Below are 26257 nucleotides of genomic sequence, written 5' to 3' on the forward strand. Positions count from 1 at the left end.
ACCGCAAGCCGTGTGCGTGATTCATTAATGAAAGAGGCAATTACAGGCTTGTTTTGGGACACAATAGCGGATAATTGCGTGCTAAAGGCCACTCGGATTCCCGTCGCCCTTCAACCAAGGACCTGCCGTCAATTAGCTCAGGTGGAGACATTTATATTCACGGCAGTGACGGCAGAGATAATGACACGCACACCGCCTCGCCGCCGGGGCTAAACAATGAGGCGAGACACGATATTCAGATTTATTAGTGAGGAAAGATGGCGGTCGGTGATGTTGTGAATAATGCGCACTCTGAGCTGGAGGGATGAATAGAAACAAGGTCAAAACATCAGCAGATACGACGCAGCGCTCGCTTCGCACTAAAACAATAATTCTCTTATCAATCCAGCGCAAGTGCGTTTCCCGAACCTCCTCACACACATTGAAGGTGTAGAGTTAAGAGAATACCTGTAGGGGGCGATAATGTGTACTGTTTCTATGTCACAATTTCAGTCACAAGAGCTACTCTGACAGCTATGGCTATTATAATAACAGCTATAATAATTATAACAGTTATAATTTCTAATTTAAAGCTTAGTTCTATAAGCTGCATCATGATGATGGTGATGGTGATGATGTCATGAGTACGGGGTGGTGGTGATGATGATGTCTCTCATTCCACCCTCTCACTCCACCCACAACCCCACCCTCTAACTCCACTCGAACACTCTCCCTCTAAACCCTTTTTTTTTGAGTTTATGTGGAACGTCTGTAGTATGAGTCCCACTAAATGAGCTGTTACCAAGGAAACGATAAGGTATCAGAATTAATCAACACCTGACCACCAATAAGAGTCCAGGAAAAAGAATCAGTACAGCTTTTGTGGATTTCGTTCTGAGAGAAACACACACCTGTGGATGGGAAGAGAGGTCTGGCGAGGTCGTGAGGATAAGGAAACCCGGGGAACACGCCTGGAGCTGGAGGTCTGCTGAACAAATCCAGTTTCCCAGTTATATCCAGTTTATGAGGATCCAACTGCATCTGCTGCACCATGATGGAGAAAATAAAACCCACATCAGCACTATAAATAAATCTGTTTTACAATCTGATCTACTGTCTGGTACAAGTCAGCTGTTTCTCCAGTAAAACTTCAGTAAACATCTCATCCAGTTCAATACAAAACGGGGGCAGGGTTAAGTAGACATGGTTACAGTGGGCGGGATTATAATGGCCCTGCTCATGGTTGAAAAGGTAACAAGTTTATAGTTGTAATAATATTTTAATAATGTATTAATTATTAGCAATTTGAATAGTGTGATAGGGTCAGTGATAAAGGGTCACTCTGGTGGGCGGGGTTAGTCTAGTATAAAGTACCACTCTGGTGGGCAGGGTTACCACTCTGGTGGGCGGGGTTAGTGTGACAAAGTGTCAGTGTAGTGGGTGGGGTTAGTGTGATATAAAGTGTCAGTGTGGTGGGCGGGGTTAGTGTTATATAAAGTGTCAGTGTAGTGGGTGGGGTTAGTGTGATATAAAGTGTCAGTGTGGTGGGTGGGGTTAGTGTTATATAAAGTGTCAGTGTAGTGGGTGGGGTTAGTGTGATATAAAGTGTCAGTGTGGTGGGTGGGGTTAGTGTTATATAAAGTGTCAGTGTGGTGGGCGGGGTTAGTGTGATATAAAGTGTCAGTGTGGTGGGCGGGGTTAGTGTTATATAAAGTGTCAGTGTAGTGGGTGGGGTTAGTGTGATATAAAGTGTCAGTGTGGTGGGTGGGGTTAGTGTGATATAAAGTGTCAGTGTGGTGGGCGGGGTTAGTGTTATATAAAGTGTCAGTGTAGTGGGTGGGGTTAGTGTGATATAAAGTGTCAGTGTGGTGGGTGGGGTTAGTGTTATATAAAGTGTCAGTGTGGTGGGCGGGGTTAGTGTTATATAAAGTGTCAGTGTGGTGGGTGGGATTAGTGTGATATAAAATGTCATTTTGGTGGGTGGCGATAGTGTTATATAAAGTGTGATTGTTGGTTGGGGTTAGTGTGATATAAAACGTCACTCTGGTGGGCGGGGTTAGTAAAACATTTGTATATGTTTAATAAAATTTGTGTAACAGTAAACAGTTATTTTTTTGTTACCTTCATCTTCTGTTGATGGTGGTAGATCTGCCAGGCGATCTGTACGTGAACCGCACACCACTTCCCCGGCTTCTACATCACACACAGTACAAATAACAGTGTTATAAACTAACACACACACACACACACACACACAGTACAAATAACAGTGTTATAAACTAACACACACACACACACAGTACAAATAACAGTGTTATAAACTAACACACACACACACACACACACACACACAGTACAAATAACAGTGTTATAAACTAACACACACACACACACACACACACACAGTACAAATAACAGTGTTATAAACTAACACACACACACACACAGTACAAATAACAGTGTTATAAACTAACACACACACACACACACACAGTACAAATAACAGTGTTATAAACTAACACACACACACACACACACACACAGTACAAATAACAGTGTTATAAACTAACACACACACACACACACACACAGTACAAATAACAGTGTTATAAACTAACACACACACACACACACACACACAGTACAAATAACAGTGTTATAAACTAACACACACACACACACACACACACACACAGTACAAATAACAGTGTTATAAACTAACACACACACACACACAGTACAAATAACAGTGTTATAAACTAACACACACACACACACAGTACAAATAACAGTGTTATAAACTAACACACACACACACACACACAGTACAAATAACAGTGTTATAAACTAACACACACACACACACAGTACAAATAACAGTGTTATAAACTAACACACACACACACACACACAGTACAAATAACAGTGTTATAAACTAACACACACACACACACAGTACAAATAACAGTGTTATAAACTAACACACACACACACACAGTACAAATAACAGTGTTATAAACTAACACACACACACACACACACACAGTACAAATAACAGTGTTATAAACTAACACACACACACACACACACACACACACAGTACAAATAACAGTGTTATAAACTAACACACACACACACACAGTACAAATAACAGTGTTATAAACTAACACACACACACACACACACACACACACAGTACAAATAACAGTGTTATAAACTAACACACACACACACACACACACACACACACACAGTACAAATAACAGTGTTATAAACTAACACACACACACACACACACACACACACAGTACAAATAACAGTGTTATAAACTAACACACACACACACACAGTACAAATAACAGTGTTATAAACTAACACACACACACACAGTACAAATAACAGTGTTATAAACTAACACACACACACACACACACACACACACACACACACACACAGTACAAATAACAGTGTTATAAACTAACACACACACACACACACACACACACACACAGTACAAATAACAGTGTTATAAACTAACACACACACACACACAGTACAAATAACAGTGTTATAAACTAACACACACACACACACACACACAGTACAAATAACAGTGTTATAAACTAACACACACACACACACACACACACACACACAGTACAAATAACAGTGTTATAAACTAACACACACACACACACACACAGTACAAATAACAGTGTTATAAACTAACACACACACACACACACACACACACACACAGTACAAATAACAGTGTTATAAACTAACACACACACACACACAGTACAAATAACAGTGTTATAAACTAACACACACACACACACACACACACACACACAGTACAAATAACAGTGTTATAAACTAACACACACACACACACAGTACAAATAACAGTGTTATAAACTAACACACACACACACACACACACACACAGTACAAATAACAGTGTTATAAACTAACACACACACACACACAGTACAAATAACAGTGTTATAAACTAACACACACACACACACACACACACACACAGTACAAATAACAGTGTTATAAACTAACACACACACACACACACACACAGTACAAATAACAGTGTTATAAACTAACACACACACACACACAGTACAAATAACAGTGTTATAAACTAACACACACACACACAGTACAAATAACAGTGTTATAAACTAACACACACACACACACACACACAGTACAAATAACAGTGTTATAAACTAACACACACACACACACAGTACAAATAACAGTGTTATAAACTAACACACACACACACACACACACACACACACAGTACAAATAACAGTGTTATAAACTAACACACACACACACACACACACACACACACACACAGTACAAATAACAGTGTTATAAACTAACACACACACACACACACACAGTACAAATAACAGTGTTATAAACTAACACACACACACACACACACACACACACACACAGTACAAATAACAGTGTTATAAACTAACACACACACACACACAGTACAAATAACAGTGTTATAAACTAACACACACACACACACACACACACACACACAGTACAAATAACAGTGTTATAAACTAACACACACACACACACAGTACAAATAACAGTGTTATAAACTAACACACACACACACACACACACACACACACACACACAGTACAAATAACAGTGTTATAAACTAACACACACACACACACACACAGTACAAATAACAGTGTTATAAACTAACACACACACACACACACACACACACACACAGTACAAATAACAGTGTTATAAACTAACACACACACACACACAGTACAAATAACAGTGTTATAAACTAACACACACACACACACACACACACACACACACACACACACACACAGTACAAATAACAGTGTTATAAACTAACACACACACACACACAGTACAAATAACAGTGTTATAAACTAACACACACACACACACACACACACACAGTACAAATAACAGTGTTATAAACTAACACACACACACACACACACACACACAGTACAAATAACAGTGTTATAAACTAACACACACACACACACACACACAGTACAAATAACAGTGTTATAAACTAACACACACACACACACACACACACACACACACACAGTACAAATAACAGTGTTATAAACTAACACACACACACACACACACACACAGTACAAATAACAGTGTTATAAACTAACACACACACACACACACACACACACACACACACACACAGTACAAATAACAGTGTTATAAACTAACACACACACACACACACACACACACACACACACACACACACAGTACAAATAACAGTGTTATAAACTAACACACACACACACACACACACACACACACAGTACAAATAACAGTGTTATAAACTAACACACACACACACACAGTACAAATAACAGTGTTATAAACTAACACACACACACACACACACACACACACACACACAGTACAAATAACAGTGTTATAAACTAACACACACACACACACACACACACACACAGTACAAATAACAGTGTTATAAACTAACACACACACACACACACACACACACAGTACAAATAACAGTGTTATAAACTAACACACACACACACACACACACACACACACAGTACAAATAACAGTGTTATAAACTAACACACACACACACACACACACACACACACACACAGTACAAATAACAGTGTTATAAACTAACACACACACACACACACACACACACACACAGTACAAATAACAGTGTTATAAACTAACACACACACACACACACACACAGTACAAATAACAGTGTTATAAACTAACACACACACACACACACACAGTACAAATAACAGTGTTATAAACTAACACACACACACACACACACACACACACACAGTACAAATAACAGTGTTATAAACTAACACACACACACACACACAGTACAAATAACAGTGTTATAAACTAACACACACACACACACACAGTACAAATAACAGTGTTATAAACTAACACACACACACACACACAGTACAAATAACAGTGTTATAAACTAACACACACACACACACACACAGTACAAATAACAGTGTTATAAACTAACACACACACACACAGTACAAATAACAGTGTTATAAACTAACACACACACACACACACACACACAGTACAAATAACAGTGTTATAAACTAACACACACACACACACACACACAGTACAAATAACAGTGTTATAAACTAACACACACACACACACACACACACAGTACAAATAACAGTGTTATAAACTAACACACACACACACAGTACAAATAACAGTGTTATAAACTAACACACACACACACACACACACACACACAGTACAAATAACAGTGTTATAAACTAACACACACACACACACAGTACAAATAACAGTGTTATAAACTAACACACACACACACACACACACACACACAGTACAAATAACAGTGTTATAAACTAACACACACACACACAGTACAAATAACAGTGTTATAAACTAACACACACACACACACACACACACACACAGTACAAATAACAGTGTTATAAACTAACACACACACACACAGTACAAATAACAGTGTTATAAACTAACACACACACACACACACACACACAGTACAAATAACAGTGTTATAAACTAACACACACACACACACACACAGTACAAATAACAGTGTTATAAACTAACACACACACACACACACACACAGTACAAATAACAGTGTTATAAACTAACACACACACACACACACACACAGTACAAATAACAGTGTTATAAACTAACACACACACACACACAGTACAAATAACAGTGTTATAAACTAACACACACACACACACACACACACACAGTACAAATAACAGTGTTATAAACTAACACACACACACACACAGTACAAATAACAGTGTTATAAACTAACACACACACACACACACACACACAGTACAAATAACAGTGTTATAAACTAACACACACACACACAGCTACTTAAATAATGAGACGAATGAATGCTAATTACACTTTCATTATTATTTACAGCTTTATTCTACATTCTTATAACATCATGTAATAATATAAATATATAAAATATTTAATAATATATTATAAAATTACAAACTTACTCTCACTGAGGTCCGGAATGGGTCAGTTAGCTACAGGAAAAAAAACACAACTGTCAATCAAAATATCAGTACAGTGTGTTGTGATTGGCTGAGAGCAGTGTGGTGTGTTGTGATTGGCTGAGAGCAGTGTGGTGTGTTGTGATTGGCTGAGAGCAGTACAGTGTGTTGTGATTGGCTGAGAGCAGTGTGGTGTGTTGTGATTGGCTGAGAGCAGTACAGTGTGTTGTGATTGGCTGAGAGCAGTGTGGTATGTTGTGATTGGCTGAGAGCAGTACAGTGTGTTGTGATTGGCTGAGAGCAGTGTGGTGTGTTGTGATTGGCTGAGAGCAGTACAGTGTGTTGTGATTGGCTGAGAGCAGTACGGTGTGTTGTGATTGGCTGAGAGCAGTACAGTGTGTTGTGATTGGCTGAGAGCAGTGTGGTATGTTGTGATTGGCTGAGAGCAGTACAGTGTGTTGTGATTGGCTGAGAGCAGTACAGTGTGTTGTGATTGGCTGAGAGCAGTGTGGTGTGTTGTGATTGGCTGAGAGCAGTGTGGTATGTTGTGATTGGCTGAGAGCAGTACAGTGTGTTGTGATTGGCTGAGAGCAGTACAGTGTGTTGTGATTGGCTGAGAGCAGTGTGGTATGTTGTGATTGGCTGAGAGCAGTACAGTGTGTTGTGATTGGCTGAGAGCAGTACAGTGTGTTGTGATTGGCTGAGAGCAGTGTGGTATGTTGTGATTGGCTGAGAGCAGTGTGGTGTGTTGTGATTGGCTGAGAGCAGTGTGGTGTGTTGTGATTGGCTGAGAGCAGTGTGGTGTGTTGTGATTGGCTGAGAGCAGTGTGGTGTGTTGTGATTGGCTGAGAGCAGTGTGGTGTGTTGTGATTGGCTGAGAGCAGTGTGGTGTGTTGTGATTGGCTGACCCGTGGATCTTTCTGTAGGAGAGTGTGAGGAACTGCTCCTGGTCTCGCTGCTACATCAATGGGATTTGAGGCCTAGAAAAAAAACAACATTTTTAAACATCTGAGAAGGTTATCATCATATAAACAACAACAACAACAATATAATAATAATAATAATAATAATAATAATAATAATAGGAGGTGAGGTCTGAGGGTGTGACCTTTGGTTGAAAGGCTCCTTGTAGGGAGCTGAAGGGTCCGGGGTGAGGGAGGAGAGGAGGCATTCCCGGCATCGCTGGAGGATACGAAGAAAAAAACTATACAACACAAACACACACAGAATTAACACACAACCTCTGACTTTACACACTGCAACACACCAGCATCACAACACTGACATACATAAACATCAGACATACACACACACTGTTGTGTTTTTTTTTGAGAACTGAACTGTGCTGGACACGGACACACACACATACATAACACACACGCACAAAAAAGAACTGGACTGTGCAGGACATAGTCATATTAGTCTTGTTACATGTGTCACTTTAATATCTGCAGTCACTGTATACACTGTTCTTCCATTGTCTAACATTGTCTTGTTCATTGCACAAAGTCGGCCTATATGTTGTTTGTCCTGTCCTGTCCTGTCCTGTCCTGTCCTGTCCTCCTGTGTACTTCTGTTGTATGTCTAGTTCTTAAAGACTGCACCTTAAGTATAGTTTCATTTTTTTAGTTTAATTTTAATTTTTAAATTATAGTTTAATTTTTTATCTCTATGTTTTAGCTCTATGTTTGTCTGTGTCTCTGTACTTTGTCTGTGTTCTGTGTAGCACCTCTGGTCCAGGAGGAACGTTGTTTCACTTCACTGTACTGCATCTGATATATATGGCTGAAGTGACAATAAAGCTTCTTTGACTTTGACTTTGACTCACACTGTTCTGTACACACACCTCACAAACAAGCTAACTATAGGACACTACTTAGTTAGTTAGCCACATGGGAAGCTAACATTAATGCTAAATGAAATTAAACAGATATTCTGCTGCCAAATATATACCACATTACAGAGAGGGGGTGTGTACAGTGTGACTCCGCCCACATCCTGTTAGAGCGTCTGTTGTCTTAATATCATAATCACTCGTCTCAGACGGTGATGTTTACAAATGCTCTGTATTTGTCTGATCTCAGTTTAATTACATAATCATTTAATTATTACAGAATCAGGAAAGTTTCAGATCTTTACTATCTGGAGAGACAGATCCTGCTCGCTGTGACAGAAAGACGAGTGTAAATAAATAAATCTGAGTATTTATAATATTCAGTCTTCTGTACAAATCAGAATCCACACAACACACTTACACTCGACTGCCTCAAGAAGGGATTGTCCAGCTTCGGAGCATACTTATCAAACTGTGAGAGAGAGAGAGAGAGTGAGAGAGAGAGAGAGAGAGAGAGAGAGAGGGGAGGGAGAGAGAGAGAGGAGGGAGAGAGAGAGAGAGAGAGGAGGGAGAGAGAGAGAGAGAGGAGGGAGAGAGAGAGAGAGGGAGAAAGAGGGGGGGGGAAAGAGGGAGAGAGAGGGGGGAGAGAGAAATAAGAAACACATCAGCACTACACATGGTGTTTAAATGAAAGCATGTGTGATAAAACAGGAGATGAAAGTGCTGCGTCTCGGTGGAGGAGGAAGCGGTGTGTTTACACAACCAGAACCAGAACCAGACCAAGCTTAACAAACCAATTTCACTCGCTCGCTCAAACAATTACACAATTACACACCACACAGCTGGCCGGCGGCACATCAAACACTGACCGCACCAAGAAAGAACACAGATAGCGCCGCTCATGTGCAATCACGGCTCTCCGATACGTTCCGCTGGAAAAACACTCGCGAAATAACACGGCCATCCCGAGCGCAGGGTCGAGAGTGATGTCACCTGAAGGACAGAGGGCTCCGTCCCAAACGCAGTGGTGTGGAGGTAGGGTTCATCAGACCTGAGGCTGAAACTTCATACTTTACGCTACTAAAACTCCACACTACTAGTGTTCTCACTGCAGTGCTGTCAAAAAATGCTAGCGTTCATCACTCCATAGTTATCTGTAGACCAGACCATCGGCCATCGAGGCAGCGAGGGAGGGTGTGTCTTACCCACAATGCACTGCAGGGAAGAGTGTGAAGCTGTGTGAGGTGGAGCAGTGAGCTGGAGGTCACACGTCTTTAGCATCTCTGTGTCCTCTGCCGCTAATCTCACATGCTAACTGCTAATTAAACAATTAACCAGCAGCTAATAAGATTCCTGATATACACTCATTTAAACCACACACTGCGTTTGGGACACAGCCCAAAGAATCGGACCTGTGTGTGTTACAGAACACTCACCTTTGTTTCCCTTTAACACACACACACACACATTTTAAGTTTCATGAGCCCAAGTGTGAGAAAGAACAGAACAGAAAAAGAAAGAAAGAAAAAGTTAAAGGGTTAAAGAAAGCAAGAGAGAGAGAGAGAGAGTAAAAAAAGACAAACACCCACAAAAGACAAAGAGATGAATTCATTTTCAGTCAAAAGTGAGAAGTGAGAGGGGCAAATATTGAAAGAAAGAAAGAAAGAAAGAAAGAAAGAAAGAAAGAAAGAAAGAAAGAAAGAAAGAAAGAAAGAAAGAAAGAAAGAAAGAAAAAAAAAATGAAACACACACACAAATCCACTCCTAGTCAATTTTAAGAAGTGAGTGTGTGCATTAGTTACAGAGTCTCTGACACACACACACACACACGCACACACTTGGCCCGTCTGCACTAATTAAGACCGTAATTAAGACGCCATATTTCATCGTTTAACAATTAAGAGTATTCTGTGTTTCCGTGTGGAATGCCAGCTGCTCGAGCGAGTCGTAACCGGAACCACACACACACACACACACACACACTTCATAACTTCATTAATTAAAGCGATTAGCCGGAAGGAGGGAGGAGGGAGGGGAGGGGGGAGGGGGAGGAGTCGGCTGCTGGTTCAGCTGGGGGAGAAAATCACAACGCCAACATCAGCTCTGAAAAAGAGGAGGGAAGATTAGCGCTGGTCACTGCGGAGGGGAAAGAGGGTTAATTTAGGACACGGCCCAAGTGGACTGGAGAGAGGGAGACGTCCGAGAGTGTGTGACGTGTGGATTGGGACGTGTCCTCCAGATGTCTGTGTTGGTGTTTATGATCAGCTTTTATTAATAAACCTTCGGAGAAATCGCTTTAGCTTAGCTTATATTAGCAAGAAAGCTAGGCTAGCATTGTAGAATATCTTCATGTATCAGTGCAGACTAAAAATCCTGTCAGATTTTATTGGATTAGCAGGTTAGCGGGAAAAATCTGTAAAAAAAACTGTGGACCTTTCTGATTAAGAGTCAGATTCCTCTCAGAAATCCTCTCAGGTTAGCTTCTGTTAGCTGGTCAGGTCAATCTGGACGTGACTGGAGATTCAGGGGTCTCCACAGCGAATCATCTCTCTCCACCTATCCCTATCTTCTGCATCCTCAACACTTACACCCACTAGCTTTCTAAATTTCTAAATATGATTTAAATATGATTCAAAATTCCTCTGTGAAAACCTCTCAGGTTAGCTCAGATTAGCAAGCAGGCTACAGCTAGGTACATTTATGGGAAAAATTCCTCCCAGAAAACCCATCAGGCTAGCACAGGTTAGCAAGCTAGTATTTTTATTAAATATAATTCATTTTATGAATAGATTCTTTTAGATTCGCTTATGTTATGTAGCTGACTGACATTATTGGTAAAATATTGAATATTTGTGAATAAGTTTTGTCTCTGGCTAGTTTCATGCTAGTCCCAGGTTAGCGTCGTTCAGGTTTCCTAGCGGGTTTCAATAGTATTGTGGAATTTTACAGCTATGACTAAGCATTCTCAGCAGAATCCTGTCAGAATAGCGAGTTTAGCCTAATCAGTAAATACTGTCAGGAATCTTATGACGTTAGCTCATGTGTTAGCTCACGCTAGCCAGGACGCACTCACCCTAACTCAGGCCTGATTTTTCCCTGGAGGACGTGAGGTATACGAGGTTTTGTGAGGTATGTGGTGACTGGAGGTAGGGGTGAGTTTTCCGATGGCTAGTTGCTGGCGTTTCTCTCTCTTAATGGCTTCTCAGCACATGGAAGCGATTAGCTTTTATCAAAATAACTCGCTAATATCTCGACTTTCATCAACAATGAGGTCACCGCCAATTTCGTACAGGAAACGCCAAAAAATCACCATCAGACTCATACGAAAGCAATAAGACACGTCCTCTGTGTGAACCGCAGGCAGAAACACAGTGCTAGCACGCAAAGACCTTATTAGCTTTCATGTTTGTATTTTAACTTCAGACGCATACGCTATGCCTTCTGGCTAATGTTAACGTCGTGTGCGTGTGATTTGGGACACGTCCACAGCGGACTGACGAGGGTGTTCATGCCCTATATAGTGAGTAGTGTGTGCGGTTTGGGACACGCCCACAGCAGACTGTCGCCGATGTTCATACGGACCATGTCGCGTTTCTTTCCTAGGTTAGTGTGCTACATGAAGGGAGTAGGGAGTAGGGAGATGTGTAGACCCCAGCGTGGTGGTGAAGGGCAGGAGGTCGGTCTGATCTGGTCGTTTTCGTTACTTATCCTCACATTTCTGGCTGCGGTACGCACCATGGGCGGTGCAGTGGGCGGCCCAATGATGGCGGGAAAAGGCGTGAAGGTGTGCTGATGCGTGTGCTGATGCTGGTGCATGTGCTGGTGTTGGTGAAACTCCGCCCTCAGGAGCGACATTTGAGACAACGGCGAGCCGGTCGCCCCCGGCGCCGACCCCCGACCTCGCTCGGAACTCTGAACCAGGAAGCGGTTGTTCAGCTCCTGCCGGAGGAGGTCATGATGCTCTGAGAAGAAAGAAGGAGAGCGGAAAGAAGGGGAGGAAAAAAAAAAGAACAAAAAAAGAAAGAGAGAAAAAAAAACAAAAGGAGAGGGGAAGGAAGACAAAAAAAGAAAGAAAAAAAAAGCCCGGGCGGCCAGTGAGTTTAACCAAACGGCGGGAAAAAGAAGAGAAAGAGGATAGTCACCTGGCTTTCTCTGTTTCTCCAATTCAAGCTGTGAGGGTTTTCTACGTGAGGGCTCATTGGTCGAGGTAAAAGTGTTGCATGTGACAATGTGCCAATCAGAATCCCCGAATGAGGCTGGCAATACATGATTGGTTGGTTGAATGATATCAACAGGCTGGTATCTGAAGACAAGAGAGAACCGAGAGTCACCTCAGCAGAAAACACACACACCTGATTAAAGGAGTAGTTCTGTCCGCGGGCCCACGTACACGCCGTCCCCGTTACACCACACGTGGCTAATGTCGCTAACGCGCAATGACCACTACAGCCACCAGTTTAGCAGGATGGAGTAAATCTGGGTTCCTCGGTCGTGTCTCCTCAATTGACCGTTGGAAATTTTAGCAGGGTTACCATAGCAACCGGCAATCCTTGGACAGGACACGCCCGCCAGTGGCTAGAGTGAGGCGTGACATGAGCACACAGAAACACAGAGCTAGCGCCACTCCTCACTGGCATCCCGTACAGCTAGGGGGCATGACCTAAAGCGACTGATTCAATTATGGGTGTGGCTTAAAGTTTAAAGACGGTGACTGGAGTACTGACAGAGTTAGAAAAGAATTTCAAGCGTGTGATGTCACTGAGACAGAAGAGCACAGATTTAGCGCGCCGTGCTAAACTGGTGGCTATTAGCTTTCCGTACACGTTAGCTACATTAGCCTCGGAGCTCTGGGATCATCCGCTCCGTTTGGAATGACGGGAACGTTGTGGACGTTTCACCTGCGGCCGAACGACATCTTTAACACGATTAAAGTCAGTGTGCAATCCCCAGCATTATTATTATTATTATTATTATTATTATTATTATTATTATTATTATATGTTTTTTGGACTGCAGAAAGCCTTCAGTGTGGTTTATAAAATAAATCAGAATAAATTCCACCACAGAATAAAGTTTACTCACCTTTAACCCAATAATCCCATGCTTCATAAAACAAACTGACTAATAAATAAATCAGTGAAATAAAGTCATTTAACATGGAAATAAATCCAAAAAAAATTATTTATTTCTTAATTCTAGCTGTAAATATATTAATAATTGATTATTGTGCTGAAAAAAAACCCCTCAAATTTATTTGGAACAAAAACTGCTCGAGCACAGAGGCTTTAAATCATTATTATTATTATTATTATTATTATTATTATTATTATTATTATTATTATTATACTTACCACAGTAGGAGCACAGCAGCAGGATTATTATCACTAGTAGATTTTACAGTTATCTACTCAGTAACTATAATTAATATGTAAATAAATAAATGCATAAATGAAGGAATTAATTAATGACTTATATTAATTAAATGATTTCTGAAGGATTTTTTTACTACACAAACTCCGGCATCTGTTTATAATAAACTAGACTACACTGAAATCCGATCTATCGGAAATAGGATCTAGTACAGTGTGTAGAGTGAGTCTGATCCGCTGGCTAATCCAATCACCTTATTAAAGCTCATGAGGACGTTAGCATTGAGTAGCGTTAGCATAATCTGATTAAGTAGCGTTTGGAATTGTAGCGTAGCAGATAACACCAGTGTAGTGTACAGATCATTAGCGCATCTGACTTTTTGAGATCAGATTACTGCCTCAGTTCTGAGTGAGTTTATATTTTGCGTTAGTTATGAAGGATTTCAGGAAACTAATGAAACGCTGAAGGAGGTGAGGAAGAGTTTAGGAAGGTTTCAGGTAATCCAGCTCCTTTTATTTAAACTTTACATGTTATATCACTTTATAAACATTAATATGTTACTGATCCCAGAAGTTCACATCATTCACCATCTTTATTTTTAATATTAGGATTAGGTTCTGCCATTCTGCCCTGCCTCTGCCCTGCTTCAGCCTTGCCTCTTCCCTGCCCCTCCCCTGATATTGCCTTGACTCCGCTCTGATACTGCCCAGCCCCTAACATGCCTTGGCCCTGCCTCTGCCCCTGCCCTGATACTGCCCTGACTCTGCTCTGATACTGCCCTGCCCCTATCCTGCTTCAGTCCTGCCTCTGCCCTGCCTCTGCCCTGCCCCAGCCCTGCCTCTCCCCCTGCCCTGATACTGCTCTAACTCTGCCCATGCCCCACCTCTGCCCCGCCCCAGCCCTACCTCTGTGCGCTCCATTCGAACAGTAAGAGCCGCTGGGTTTGAGTCTCAGACAGAAAGTGTGGAGATGTGAGGGAACGGTTCCTGTGTCAGGGTTTGTAAACACTCTAATTTGAACATCTGCCTCTTTACCTCTCCAACTGATTCGTTTCATTAACATTAATTAGTGTTTTCATCACTCAGGGAGGGAACGAGGCGCTGGGGTTTTTGGAGATAAGCGCTGAAGCTTTCCTCGGCTCTAACACAGGACTGGAACAGAAGTGCCCACTTGTTTTTCATTCTCCAGACACGTGGAAGTCGTTACAGTGCATTACACACATCGTTATACTTTAATCATCACTCCGACACTCCTTATCTGTTTTACACCCGAACTGTCTTCACCTTCCGTTACACAACAACAACGATAACACTCTCTTTCTGCCTATAGACATGTCAGCGTTCTTCTTCTTCTCCTTCTTTGATCTTTAATAATAAAAACCCCAGTGATGTCACAGTGTTCCTGCTCTAGAACCCTAATCACCTGATCTGATAATAAAACTATGATCTTTAACCCTCAACCCTGACAATGTGACGGTGGGTTCTGCTCTGATGGTTTTTAACTATAAACTCTCGTCCCGGTGACACAGAATTCCATTCTAGAAGCCAATCAGAACTCTAGACTCTAGTTAATCAGTTATTATCAGTCTGTTGCTATTTAACCCCCAATAACAATGTAAAGTTCTAGAGCCCCACAGATAATTCTAGAAAGTCACTGTTAATAAAACTGGCCTCAGTGACGCAGACCTCCATTCTAGAACCAGAATAAGAACTCTGGAACATTAATGTTAATAAAACAGGCCTCTGATCGGTCATGATGAAGCCTGGTGACGTCACGACATAACCGAGTTCTGTTCCAGAGCATGCAGAATCCCTAGCTCTGGAACCTCCTTCATTCTAGACCTAGACCTTCATGTCTTCAGTGCTGAGATGTCTGAGATGTCCAGCACACACTCCTCATCTGATCTTTTGTTTACAAACCCTGACGCTGTCAAAACGACACAGAACCCAAACGACCGTTCTAGAACGATCGAGATATTAATGAAAAAAAGAGTTCAAATCTAGAACCCAGCTATGAAGCAGGGATTTAAGTTCTTTAGCTAAGAACCCTGATGATGTCACAAAGCTCTGGTTCAAAATTTACCCACTGGATCCAGGTTCTAGAACCTCAGTATTTCTTGTAGAACTTCTACAGATTTAATATGTCATCTTTAGTCCTGAGGTTCTGCATGTGCAGCTGATGTGTTTTGTATAAAATCCTCACTGTGTGTGTGTGTGTGTGTGTGTGTTACCTGGGTAGGGTGTGGCGGCCGGGTGTCCAGGGACCACCAGGCTGTTGGTGGGTAAAGCAGGAGGAGGGGGAAGGGCAGCTGGGGGGGCAAACATGGCCGGATGGCGTGATAAGGGGGATAAATGAGAGGAGGTGCGCAGGGGGTAATGAGGAGACGACAGCGCGGCGAGGGAGAGAGGGAGGGGGGGAGCAGGGGAAGGGGGGAGGGGGTGTTTGGGGGGTAGTGATGAGGGGCTGTTGCTGAAAACCAAGAAAAGAGAAAACAAGCAATTAGCCAGAGTTAGCATGGAGACCCTGTTTCACATCCTGAGTAAAAACAGACACGTTCTGATCTCATCCTTCGACACCAAACTGTACGAGATCGGATCACTCCATAAAGATCCGACTCGTTACAGAGATAAAGTTCAGGGACATCTCAGCATTTATTTCACTAAGAACTAAAAATAACATCAGCATTAATTAGCAGGACTAACACCTCACTCCGCGGAGGAAGTTAACTAGCCGTCATTAATTGGTCCCGCGGACTTGTTTTCAGTCGTGTTCATTACAGCGTTCATTACCGAGTTCAAATAAAAAGCACACGCACAGAACTCAGTCAACGTGAGTGTTAATTACCTTGTCAACATCGCTAACGAGCTGTTTGTTCATGCTAATGCTAATGCACAAGCCTAAGGCATTACCACTGCACTCTCCTTACTTAGCCTTTCAATTAATTCTTCTTTTATGATAATTATTATTTTCATTTGCGATTAGTGAACAGAGGAGTAATTAGCGGCGGAAGTGTCGACGCAACAGACGTCTTAACGCTGCCACGCGCTGGGTTTTTTATTAAACTCTCCCACCCCTGAATATCAATCAGCTATCGTTAAATGGCTGTTGCTATGGTTACGCTTAATTAACATGTTCCTACACAGTGCCACGTTAAAACTTTTCAAATTCCCTCGTGTGTGAATTTACGCTGCTCTCCGCTGGCGTGGATGGTGAAGTGAAATTACAATCGGGATTTCAGGATTGCGTCGCCATGGCAATGTTACAGCACACGGTCACACAGGACCAGTGTGTTCACGTTTATCTGACCGGATCTACACGTGCCTCTCGGCCAATCAGAAGCGAGGAATCGAACTGTGAGTTAGCACGGTTTAGCACGATACGGAGTACAGTACTGTTGTCATGGAAACTGGCGAGGCTTCACTGGTGTTTAACTGAATTTTACCGACTTTATGTTGATTTATATTTATCACTTTTACAGAATAACAAATAAAATTATTAATAACCTTCTGAGAACATAACAGGAAGTATATATCAGGTGGATTTAACGGAATAAAGCAACACCTGATGTCGTGGAGACCGTACGTCAGGTGATTGGTGGCCGGTGGGTGGTGGTGGCTGATAATTGGTTGGCTGTGATGGCTCGGGGGCGTGACTTTGTGATCCTGTAGATCTGACTGGTTCCTTATAAAGTGAGGAGTGGAGTCCAGGTTAGAAGACGGCGTGGATTCTTTCTTGATGGTGACTGGGGGAGGAGAATTTGGCGTTGCCGTGACAGCAGGGATGGGGCTGCCTGTAGGGGCGGGACTGGATGTGGGCGGGGCAAACGAGACAACGGTGCTCTGTTCCTGGCTGCGCTGGAGGCCAGAGATTTTAGGAGAGCTGCAGATCTTGGACTCGAAGTTCTCATTCGACGTCACAGCTGAGGAGAGAGACAAGGGAATAAGAATTTACACAGAGGAGTGGACAGGAGTGGACACTACATACAGAACACACTACAGTCAGGACCCTAGATGGGCAGCATGGCATTTTTCAAGGGTCTTTTATTTGGACAAAATTGTTTTCATCTACTTCTGAGATACAGAGAGAGAGAGAGAGAGAGAGAGAGAGAGAGAGAGAGAGAGGAATGAAGGTGTAAGAGAACCGTGAAGAAATGAAAGGAGTGTGATGAGAGCAGGATTGAAACAGAACGATTTCACGGGTGGTTGTACGCTCAGTAAATCGACGTTTAGCTTTAATTACCTCTGACTGATTCATTCTGACTGATTCACTGATTCACTCACTGACTCTCTGAATCACATCTCATCATCACATTACAGACGAGCATGACCACAAGCTGACTGACCACACTATAACCCAGAGAGAGACAGAGTTTTTTTTGCCCTCTAGGACACACCCCTGAGGCTCCACCTCCCTAGTGTAGTGGAACACATCGTGTCTTGTTTCAGATTGGCCGACAGGAGCACATGACCTGACGCTCTGTATAAATGACTGAGGAGCGCAGCAGTGAGGCGGAGCTGAGGGAGAGACGCTGCTCTGACCGAATGTCACCATGGAAACGGTGGACGGATGGACAGTGTGTGTTTCACTGTTCTGAGTTCTTAATGATGATTCTAATAGAAGATAATGATGGAGAGAGGACAGTCTTAAACACACACACACACACATACCACACACACACACACACAGAGATCATGTGGCACTCAGATGTCGGTGTGTAATCTCTCCCTGCGGATGGTGCAACAAAAACAAGTGCTTCCTTAGACTCCTTAAAGCTCTGGAGGGGTCAAAGGTCAAGCTGTGAGGTGAGTCTGATGCCTCCAAAGGGAACGATGGCATTCTGCCCCCCGAAAATCACCACAATGGTACAGTCCTGCTCTTGCTGATTCCCACCTAACTGCCTCTGTGACCTCTGACCTTATCTCACACCTTACAAACATCAGGAACATCTGGACAGCCCCTTTACACACACACACACACACACACACACACACAGGCTTTGGATACTTTATTTATACGTGTCATGGTTAGTGCCTGTAACTACTGGAATGTGAGCTCGGAATTATGGGATTAGAGGCAGTTTGAGCCTCAAACACACACCTTACACATACACACAGACACACACACACCTCACACACTTCATACACACCTCAAACACACACCTCACTCACATGCACACATTTCATACACACACACCTCACATGTTCACACACACACCTCACACACTTCATGCACACCTCACACACACACACACACCTCACACACTTCATACACACCTCAAACACACACCTCACTCACATGCACACATTTCATACACACACACCTCACATGTACACACACACACCTCACACACTTCATGCACACCTCACACACACACACACACACACACACCTCACACACACCTCACAGACTTCATACACACCTCACACACATACTGCCCCGCTGCCTGAGCTCATCATCTCAGTCTGAGAGTTAATTAGCGGCGGTTCGCGTGTGTCTGGATCGATTAGGGGGAAAAATGCAGAACTGCAGCTACGCAGACGAGTGCAGACAGCCGCTGTCTGTTTTAATAACCTCTATACACACACACACACACACACACACACAGAATCTCTTCCAGTTATGCCATGGGCTGTGTCCCAAATCCCAGCAGTATAAAAATAGCAGTAGTGGAGTGTGGAGGTGAATGTGGTGAGGAATTAGAGGACCTGAGTATTGAGGTGTGGTTATGGTGAAATACAGTACTGAAAGTGTGTTACAGTCAGGAACAGCTTTACACTCCGATCCCCATCCTGCCGTCAGGATCGGCTGTGATACGGAATTCTGCTCTAGTGACTTCTGTCGCTTTTTTCCAGACAGACTCACACACACACACACACACAAATATCAGGCAGAAAACCTCTGATTTACATGCAGGAACGTAGCAGAGAAAATTCTGGAAATGCTGCTTCTCCTGTTCTCTCTTTTTCTCTGACAGCTTTTGTGTCTCAGCAGGATTTGTCTCCGTCTCGGCGTGTCGGCTTTATCCAGCTACAGAAATCCCTCACACACTCCACAAAAGGCTTTTTACTACACAGCAGGAAAGCTTTCAACCAGATTTACAAGCTTCAGGGGGAAAAGAGGGAGAGAGAGCGTGAGAGAGAGAGAGAGAGAGAGAGAGAGATAGAGGGAGATAGAGAAAGAGAGAGAGCGAGAGAGAGAGAGGGGGGGAAGGGGGGGTGTTGGCAGAGGGGGACCTTAGGCACACTTTCTGTCAAGTGAACTACAACCAGCGAGGTTGTAGAAAGTGTGGCTAAGTAGTGTGCATCTTCCTGCTCTAAAGTCATTATTTTGGCCTGAGTAGTCAACTATATTAAGTAAGACTCAGGTGAAGTGATCTGTAGGTATGTGTGTATGATGATATGTGTGTATGATGATATGTGTGTATGATGATATGTGTGTATGATGATATGTGTGTATGATGATACGTGTGTATGATGATATGTGTGTATGATGATACGTGTGTATGATGATATGTGTGTATGATGATACGTGTGTATGATGATACGTGTGTATGATGATATGTGTGTATGATGATATGTGTGTATGATGATACGTGTGTATGATGATGTGTGTATGATGATACGTGTGTATGATGATACGTGTGTATGATGATGTGTGTATGATGATATGTGTGTATGATGATACGTGTGTATGATGATGTGTGTATGATGATACGTGTGTATGATGATACGTGTGTATGATGATACGTGTGTATGATGATACGTGTGTATGATGATATGTGTGTATGATGATACGTGTGTATGATGATATGTGTGTATGATGATATGTGTGTATGATGATATGTGTGTATGATGATACGTGTGTATGATGATACGTGTGTATGATGATATGTGTGTATGATGATATGTGTGTATGATGATATGTGTGTATGATGATACGTGTGTATGATGATATGTGTGTATGATGATATGTGTGTATGATGATACGTGTGTATGATGATACGTGTGTATGATGATACGTGTGTATGATGATGTGTGTATGATGATACGTGTGTATGATGATACGTGTGTATGATGATATGTGTGTATGATGATATGTGTGTATGATGATACGCGTGTATGATGTAATAACTTTCTAATATCCCACCTGATAGCTACAGCACCACGTAATAACGCTAGAACATTAATACAGCGTTAGCATGAGCTCAAATGTTTCAGTCATGTTTTGCTTTTATCTGTATAAGTATTTCTGCAACAGGACAGAGTCGAACAGAAGCACGAGTGAAAATGAGGAAAAAGGACAAAATAAAACAAAACACAACTAAACAAGATGGGCGTGTCCTGGTGGTGGGCGTGTCCTGGCAGTGGGTGTGTCCTGGCAGTGCTACATGCCGGTGCTACATGTCGGGGGAAGGTGGTGTGAGGGCGCAGTGTGGAGCGCAGACCTGTGTGAGTGTAAGTGGATATAATGCGATCTTTCAGCGATGCTTTCAGCCCTGAGAGAAACGCATGAATGGAGATCATTCACAGGGGCAAGTGGCATGACGAGGGGCTGAAAGAACCCTTATGTTTTTCTTCTTCTTCTCTGTCTCTCTCTCTCTCTCTCTCTCTCTCTCTCTCCCTCGGAGGTTTCCTGTGTAACAGCGATACGGACGGCTTTTCTTTCACCTGTCAAACCGTCAGTTTACGGCCATTGAGGTGCAGCAGTGTGACGACGCAGCGGGAATGTTTTCAGGAGGATCAGATTCCATACAGAGTTCTCTCTCTCTCTCACACACACACATACATATACACACACACACACATACATATACACACACACACACACGATACATGACACATCCCAGGCACATGTTAAACACGGATACACACTGGGGACCTTGTCTATTACACGGGACACAAACTAACTGTGGTAAAACATTTGTAAGAGGAACATCCAGAAAACTTTTACTGTTTTTATAAACACACTTCACAAAACATGAAGCTCATTTTATTTAATGATTACACTGTTTAATGAGGACCAATATAAAGTAATGGCACCCTATAAAAGGAGGAGTTCCACCAACACCACCAGTTCCATCAACACCACCAGCTCCAACACTACCAACTCCACCAGCTCCAACACTACCAACTCCACCAACACCACCAGCACCACAAACACTACCAGCTCCACCAGCTCCAACACTACCAACTCCACCAACACTACCAACTCCACCAACACCACCAGCACCACAAACACCACCAGCTCCAACACTACCAACTCCACCAACACCACCAGCACCACAAACACTACCAGCTCCACCAACACCACCAGCTCCAACACTACCAACTCCACCAACACTACCAACTCCACCAACACCACCAGCACCACAAACACCACCAGCTCCAACACTACCAACTCCACCAACACTACCAACTCCACCAACACCACCAGCACCACAAACACCACCAGCTCCAACACTACCAACTCCACCAGCTCCAACACTACCAACTCCACCAACACCACCAGCACCACAAACACTACCAGCTCCACCAGCTCCAACACTACCAACTCCACCAGCTCCAACACTACCAACTCCACCAACACCACCAGCACCACAAACACTACCAGCTCCATCAACTCCACCAGCTCCAACACTACCAACTCCACCAGCTCCAACACTACCAACTCCACAAACACCACCAGCACCACAAACACTACCAGCTCCACCAACTCCACCAGCTCCAACACTACCAACTCCACCAGCTCCAACACTACCAACTCCACCAACACCACCAGCACCACAAACACTACCAGCTCCACCAACACCACCAGCTCCAACACTACCAACTCCACCAACACTACCAACTCCACCAACACCACCAGCACCACAAACACCACCAGCTCCAACACTACCAACACCACCAGCACCACCAATGCTACCAGCAACACCACCAAAACCACCAGCTCCACCAGCACCAGCAACACCACAAAAACCACCATCTCCACCAACACTACCAGCTTCCCCAGCACCACCAGCTCCACCATCACCAGTGCAGCTTTACCTCTGACCATTACACAGACTAAAGACTCCTTTATCACCTGATACACAAATGTCCCTGTGCACGAGCTATTACTATATAAACGGTGACATATTAGCGTGAGTGCATTAATATAAACCTAAAGATTTGGTCCAGTATTCAGGTCACCTGAAGAAATTCTTCCATGTTTATTTAGCGTATTGTGAGCATTAACTAGTGCACTAGCATGTGGAAGAACTGTGGAATTATTATACTATCATATATTTTCATATTTCACCACACAGCTGCGTATTTTACATTTCTATGATAAATGGCTCCGTTTATTTAGTGCTCTCGTCTGATCCGATCTGATCCGAAGCCCTCGCTGAACGTCCGTGTTGCCGTGTAGCTCGCTAATGGACCATTTCTGCTTAAAAGCATTCCAGAGAAATCTGTCACATTTTGAGGAAAACGTGCGAGATCACATCTCAGGTAACATGCTGGATCTAAACCCGGTTAAGAAGACTGATTAGCCGGAGCTTAATTGCTATTCAGAGTAATCGTCCCATCTCTGCTCTGTCGTTACACGCCTTTTAAAGATAAGGAGAGATGAGAGCGGAGGTGAAGTGGCGTCTGTACAGGATTTTCCACCTTCGTGAGTTAACGGACCATGCAGCAAAACATTCAACTATAAATCACGCGCTAAGAGCTAGTGTTTAGCAGATTAGCATGACCTGTAAGGGAACTGTTAAGTGGCTAAGAATGAAACCTGTTTAAATGAACGTGGCTAACACGTTAGTAATGTCTATAGTCTTCAATTTAGCATCTTATATGACAGACTACAATTGTAAAAAAGATATGAAAAATTATATATTCAATTTTTTTGCCTCATGCTAAGGTTGGTCTGTGGAAGAGGTCATAGATGCAACCTGAGGCAAATGGACAGATTGCTAATGTAGAAAACAGCATAGCATAACAGCAGCACATCAATACAAAGCTATAATACTAACTAGCCGTATTAGCATGTTATCCAGTTGTGGATATTGATCTGTTTGCCTAAGAGCAAAAATGATCACACTCACCTCAAACTGGTCAGCAATTTCACTTCACTGTAGTTGTTAATCGCTTAGTTCACTAGCTAGCTTTAACTCGTCGCTACATGGTTATGTGTTTGTCAGAAGCTCCTCCTGTGGAACTGAGGGAACTTTTGTTTAGCATTTGGCAAAATACTGCAAAGGAAAGAGAGAAAAGAGAGTAACAGACGTTTAGTTCTGACCTCAGGAACCGAGTGTGACCTTAAAAACACACACGACTGCTCTCATTTCCCTTCAGAACACACACACACACACACACACACACTCACCGAGAAGTGTGCTACATAGAAATATTTACTAACCTGCGCTAACCTGACAGGATTCTCAGAATTTTGTTTTTATTTTCAACAGTCTACAGTGACTACAGTCAGCTAGCTATTCTTCAAATTTTATAATTTTCCTGCTACCACTAGCTAGCTGGCTAGTATAAAACTAACTTGGCAGAAATGTCTTTAAAGAAATATTAATAATTTTTCAAGCTTTTTTAGCAACAGCGGAGCCTATCCTGTGAAACTAAGCTACCGTGCAGGATTTCTCAGAGGATTTTTAAGTCATAATCATAAATGTGAACATTTTTTCACAGAAGCTGCTAGCTAAAGAGGATTTTAAAAAGTCACATCCATAGATATTATCATCAGTAACGGCTAACATTAGATAACCAGCTAACATGACAGGATTTCAGTCAGGGTTTGTGAGTTGTAAGGCATTTTTCACACATAGACCGCTAGCAGTTGCTATCCTGACAGGATTTTTAATCAAAATAAAATCTCTGATAATGTTTACTACCAATCTTAGCTAACTTTAATATTCATTTATAATATTCATGAACCTGTCAGGATTTCTCACAGGATTTTAAGTCATACTGAGAGTTAGCTGGCTCGCTAACATGAACTACTCTGACAAGATAATCTGATCATCTTAAATCATATTCATAAATGCTTGTAATGTTGGATTGCTTGTAAATGCTTGTAATGTATGGATGCTAATTTGAGGATTTATACGTTATATTTATAAAATATTCATATTACTCCCTGAGCACTAGCTTGTTGCCTGCAGACACTAATCTGAATGGATTTCTGACAGGATTTTACATCATAGCATTAAATGTTTATAGTGTTAACTGCTAATGCTAGCTAACTGGCTAATCTGAGCAAACCTGACAGGATTTTCTGGAGATAATGTAATATATATATATAAAAGCCAATCTCTCACTCCAGCAATGTTGATCACACACTCACACACACACACACACACACTCTGAGCCAATTTCCTCAGAAACATTGACATTAAAGCTGAAAACCCTGGTGCAGCCTCTCCAGCTGGTCTCTCCATGTGACACTCAGATCTGCGCTCATCTATCCTCTGGATCTTCTCATTTTCTTTACTGAACTAATTCCGATTCCCTTCACACACACACACACACACACACACACACACACAGAGGTGTGTATAGAGCTGAGTTATTGCTATACCACTTGAGATGCTGCTATAAACAGGATACCCAGATGGTTTCTTCTCTCTGAAGTGTCCAGCACTAAACACGGTTCTCTCACTGCACCTGCTTCAAACAGCGTGGAAGATCTTACACACTTTATCCAGCTGTAAAAGTGCATCGATCTGAAGGTGGTGGATTCACCCACATCCATCTGAGGAGCGGTTTAACAATATCGGTCGGAGTGTACGTGAGCTGATTTTATTGTTAGAGACGGCTAACATTAGAAACTGCAGCAAAATGTCAAATAAGGAGATTGTAAACATGAGACCTGTGACATGAATCATTTACTGAAGAATCGAATCATTATTGTCCGAGAT

At 42.4% G+C, this 26257-nt stretch overlaps 1 protein-coding gene across 7 annotated transcripts in view; it reads right to left on the minus strand.

Moving 5' to 3' along the window:
* The window catches only part of fbrsl1 (fibrosin-like 1), a 287491-nt gene that overhangs the window by 4684 nt on the left and 256550 nt on the right, over positions 1–26257 (minus strand). For 5 of the 7 annotated variants that reach the window (XM_058374971.1, XM_058374977.1, XM_058374973.1 and 2 more), the window contains 9 exons: positions 17914–18271; positions 16583–16821; positions 12697–12944; positions 9404–9454; positions 8257–8352; positions 8057–8128; positions 7152–7181; positions 2101–2172; positions 891–1023 (listed from right to left, as the gene is read on the minus strand). In XM_058374971.1, the coding sequence (XP_058230954.1) occupies positions 891–1023; positions 2101–2172; positions 7152–7181; positions 8057–8128; positions 8257–8352; positions 9404–9454; positions 12697–12944; positions 16583–16821; positions 17914–18271 (1299 nt within the window). Of the gene's footprint in view, positions 1–890; positions 1024–2100; positions 2173–7151; positions 7182–8056; positions 8129–8256; positions 8353–9403; positions 9455–12696; positions 12945–13124; positions 13286–16582; positions 16822–17913; positions 18272–26257 lie in introns of all 7 variants that reach the window. The other 2 variants (XM_058374974.1, XM_058374976.1) reach the window with 2 other exon arrangements.

The sequence above is a fragment of the Hemibagrus wyckioides genome, linkage group LG22 (assembly GCF_019097595.1).
Source record: "Hemibagrus wyckioides isolate EC202008001 linkage group LG22, SWU_Hwy_1.0, whole genome shotgun sequence".
In the NCBI taxonomy this organism is placed as follows: Eukaryota; Metazoa; Chordata; class Actinopteri; order Siluriformes; family Bagridae; genus Hemibagrus; species Hemibagrus wyckioides.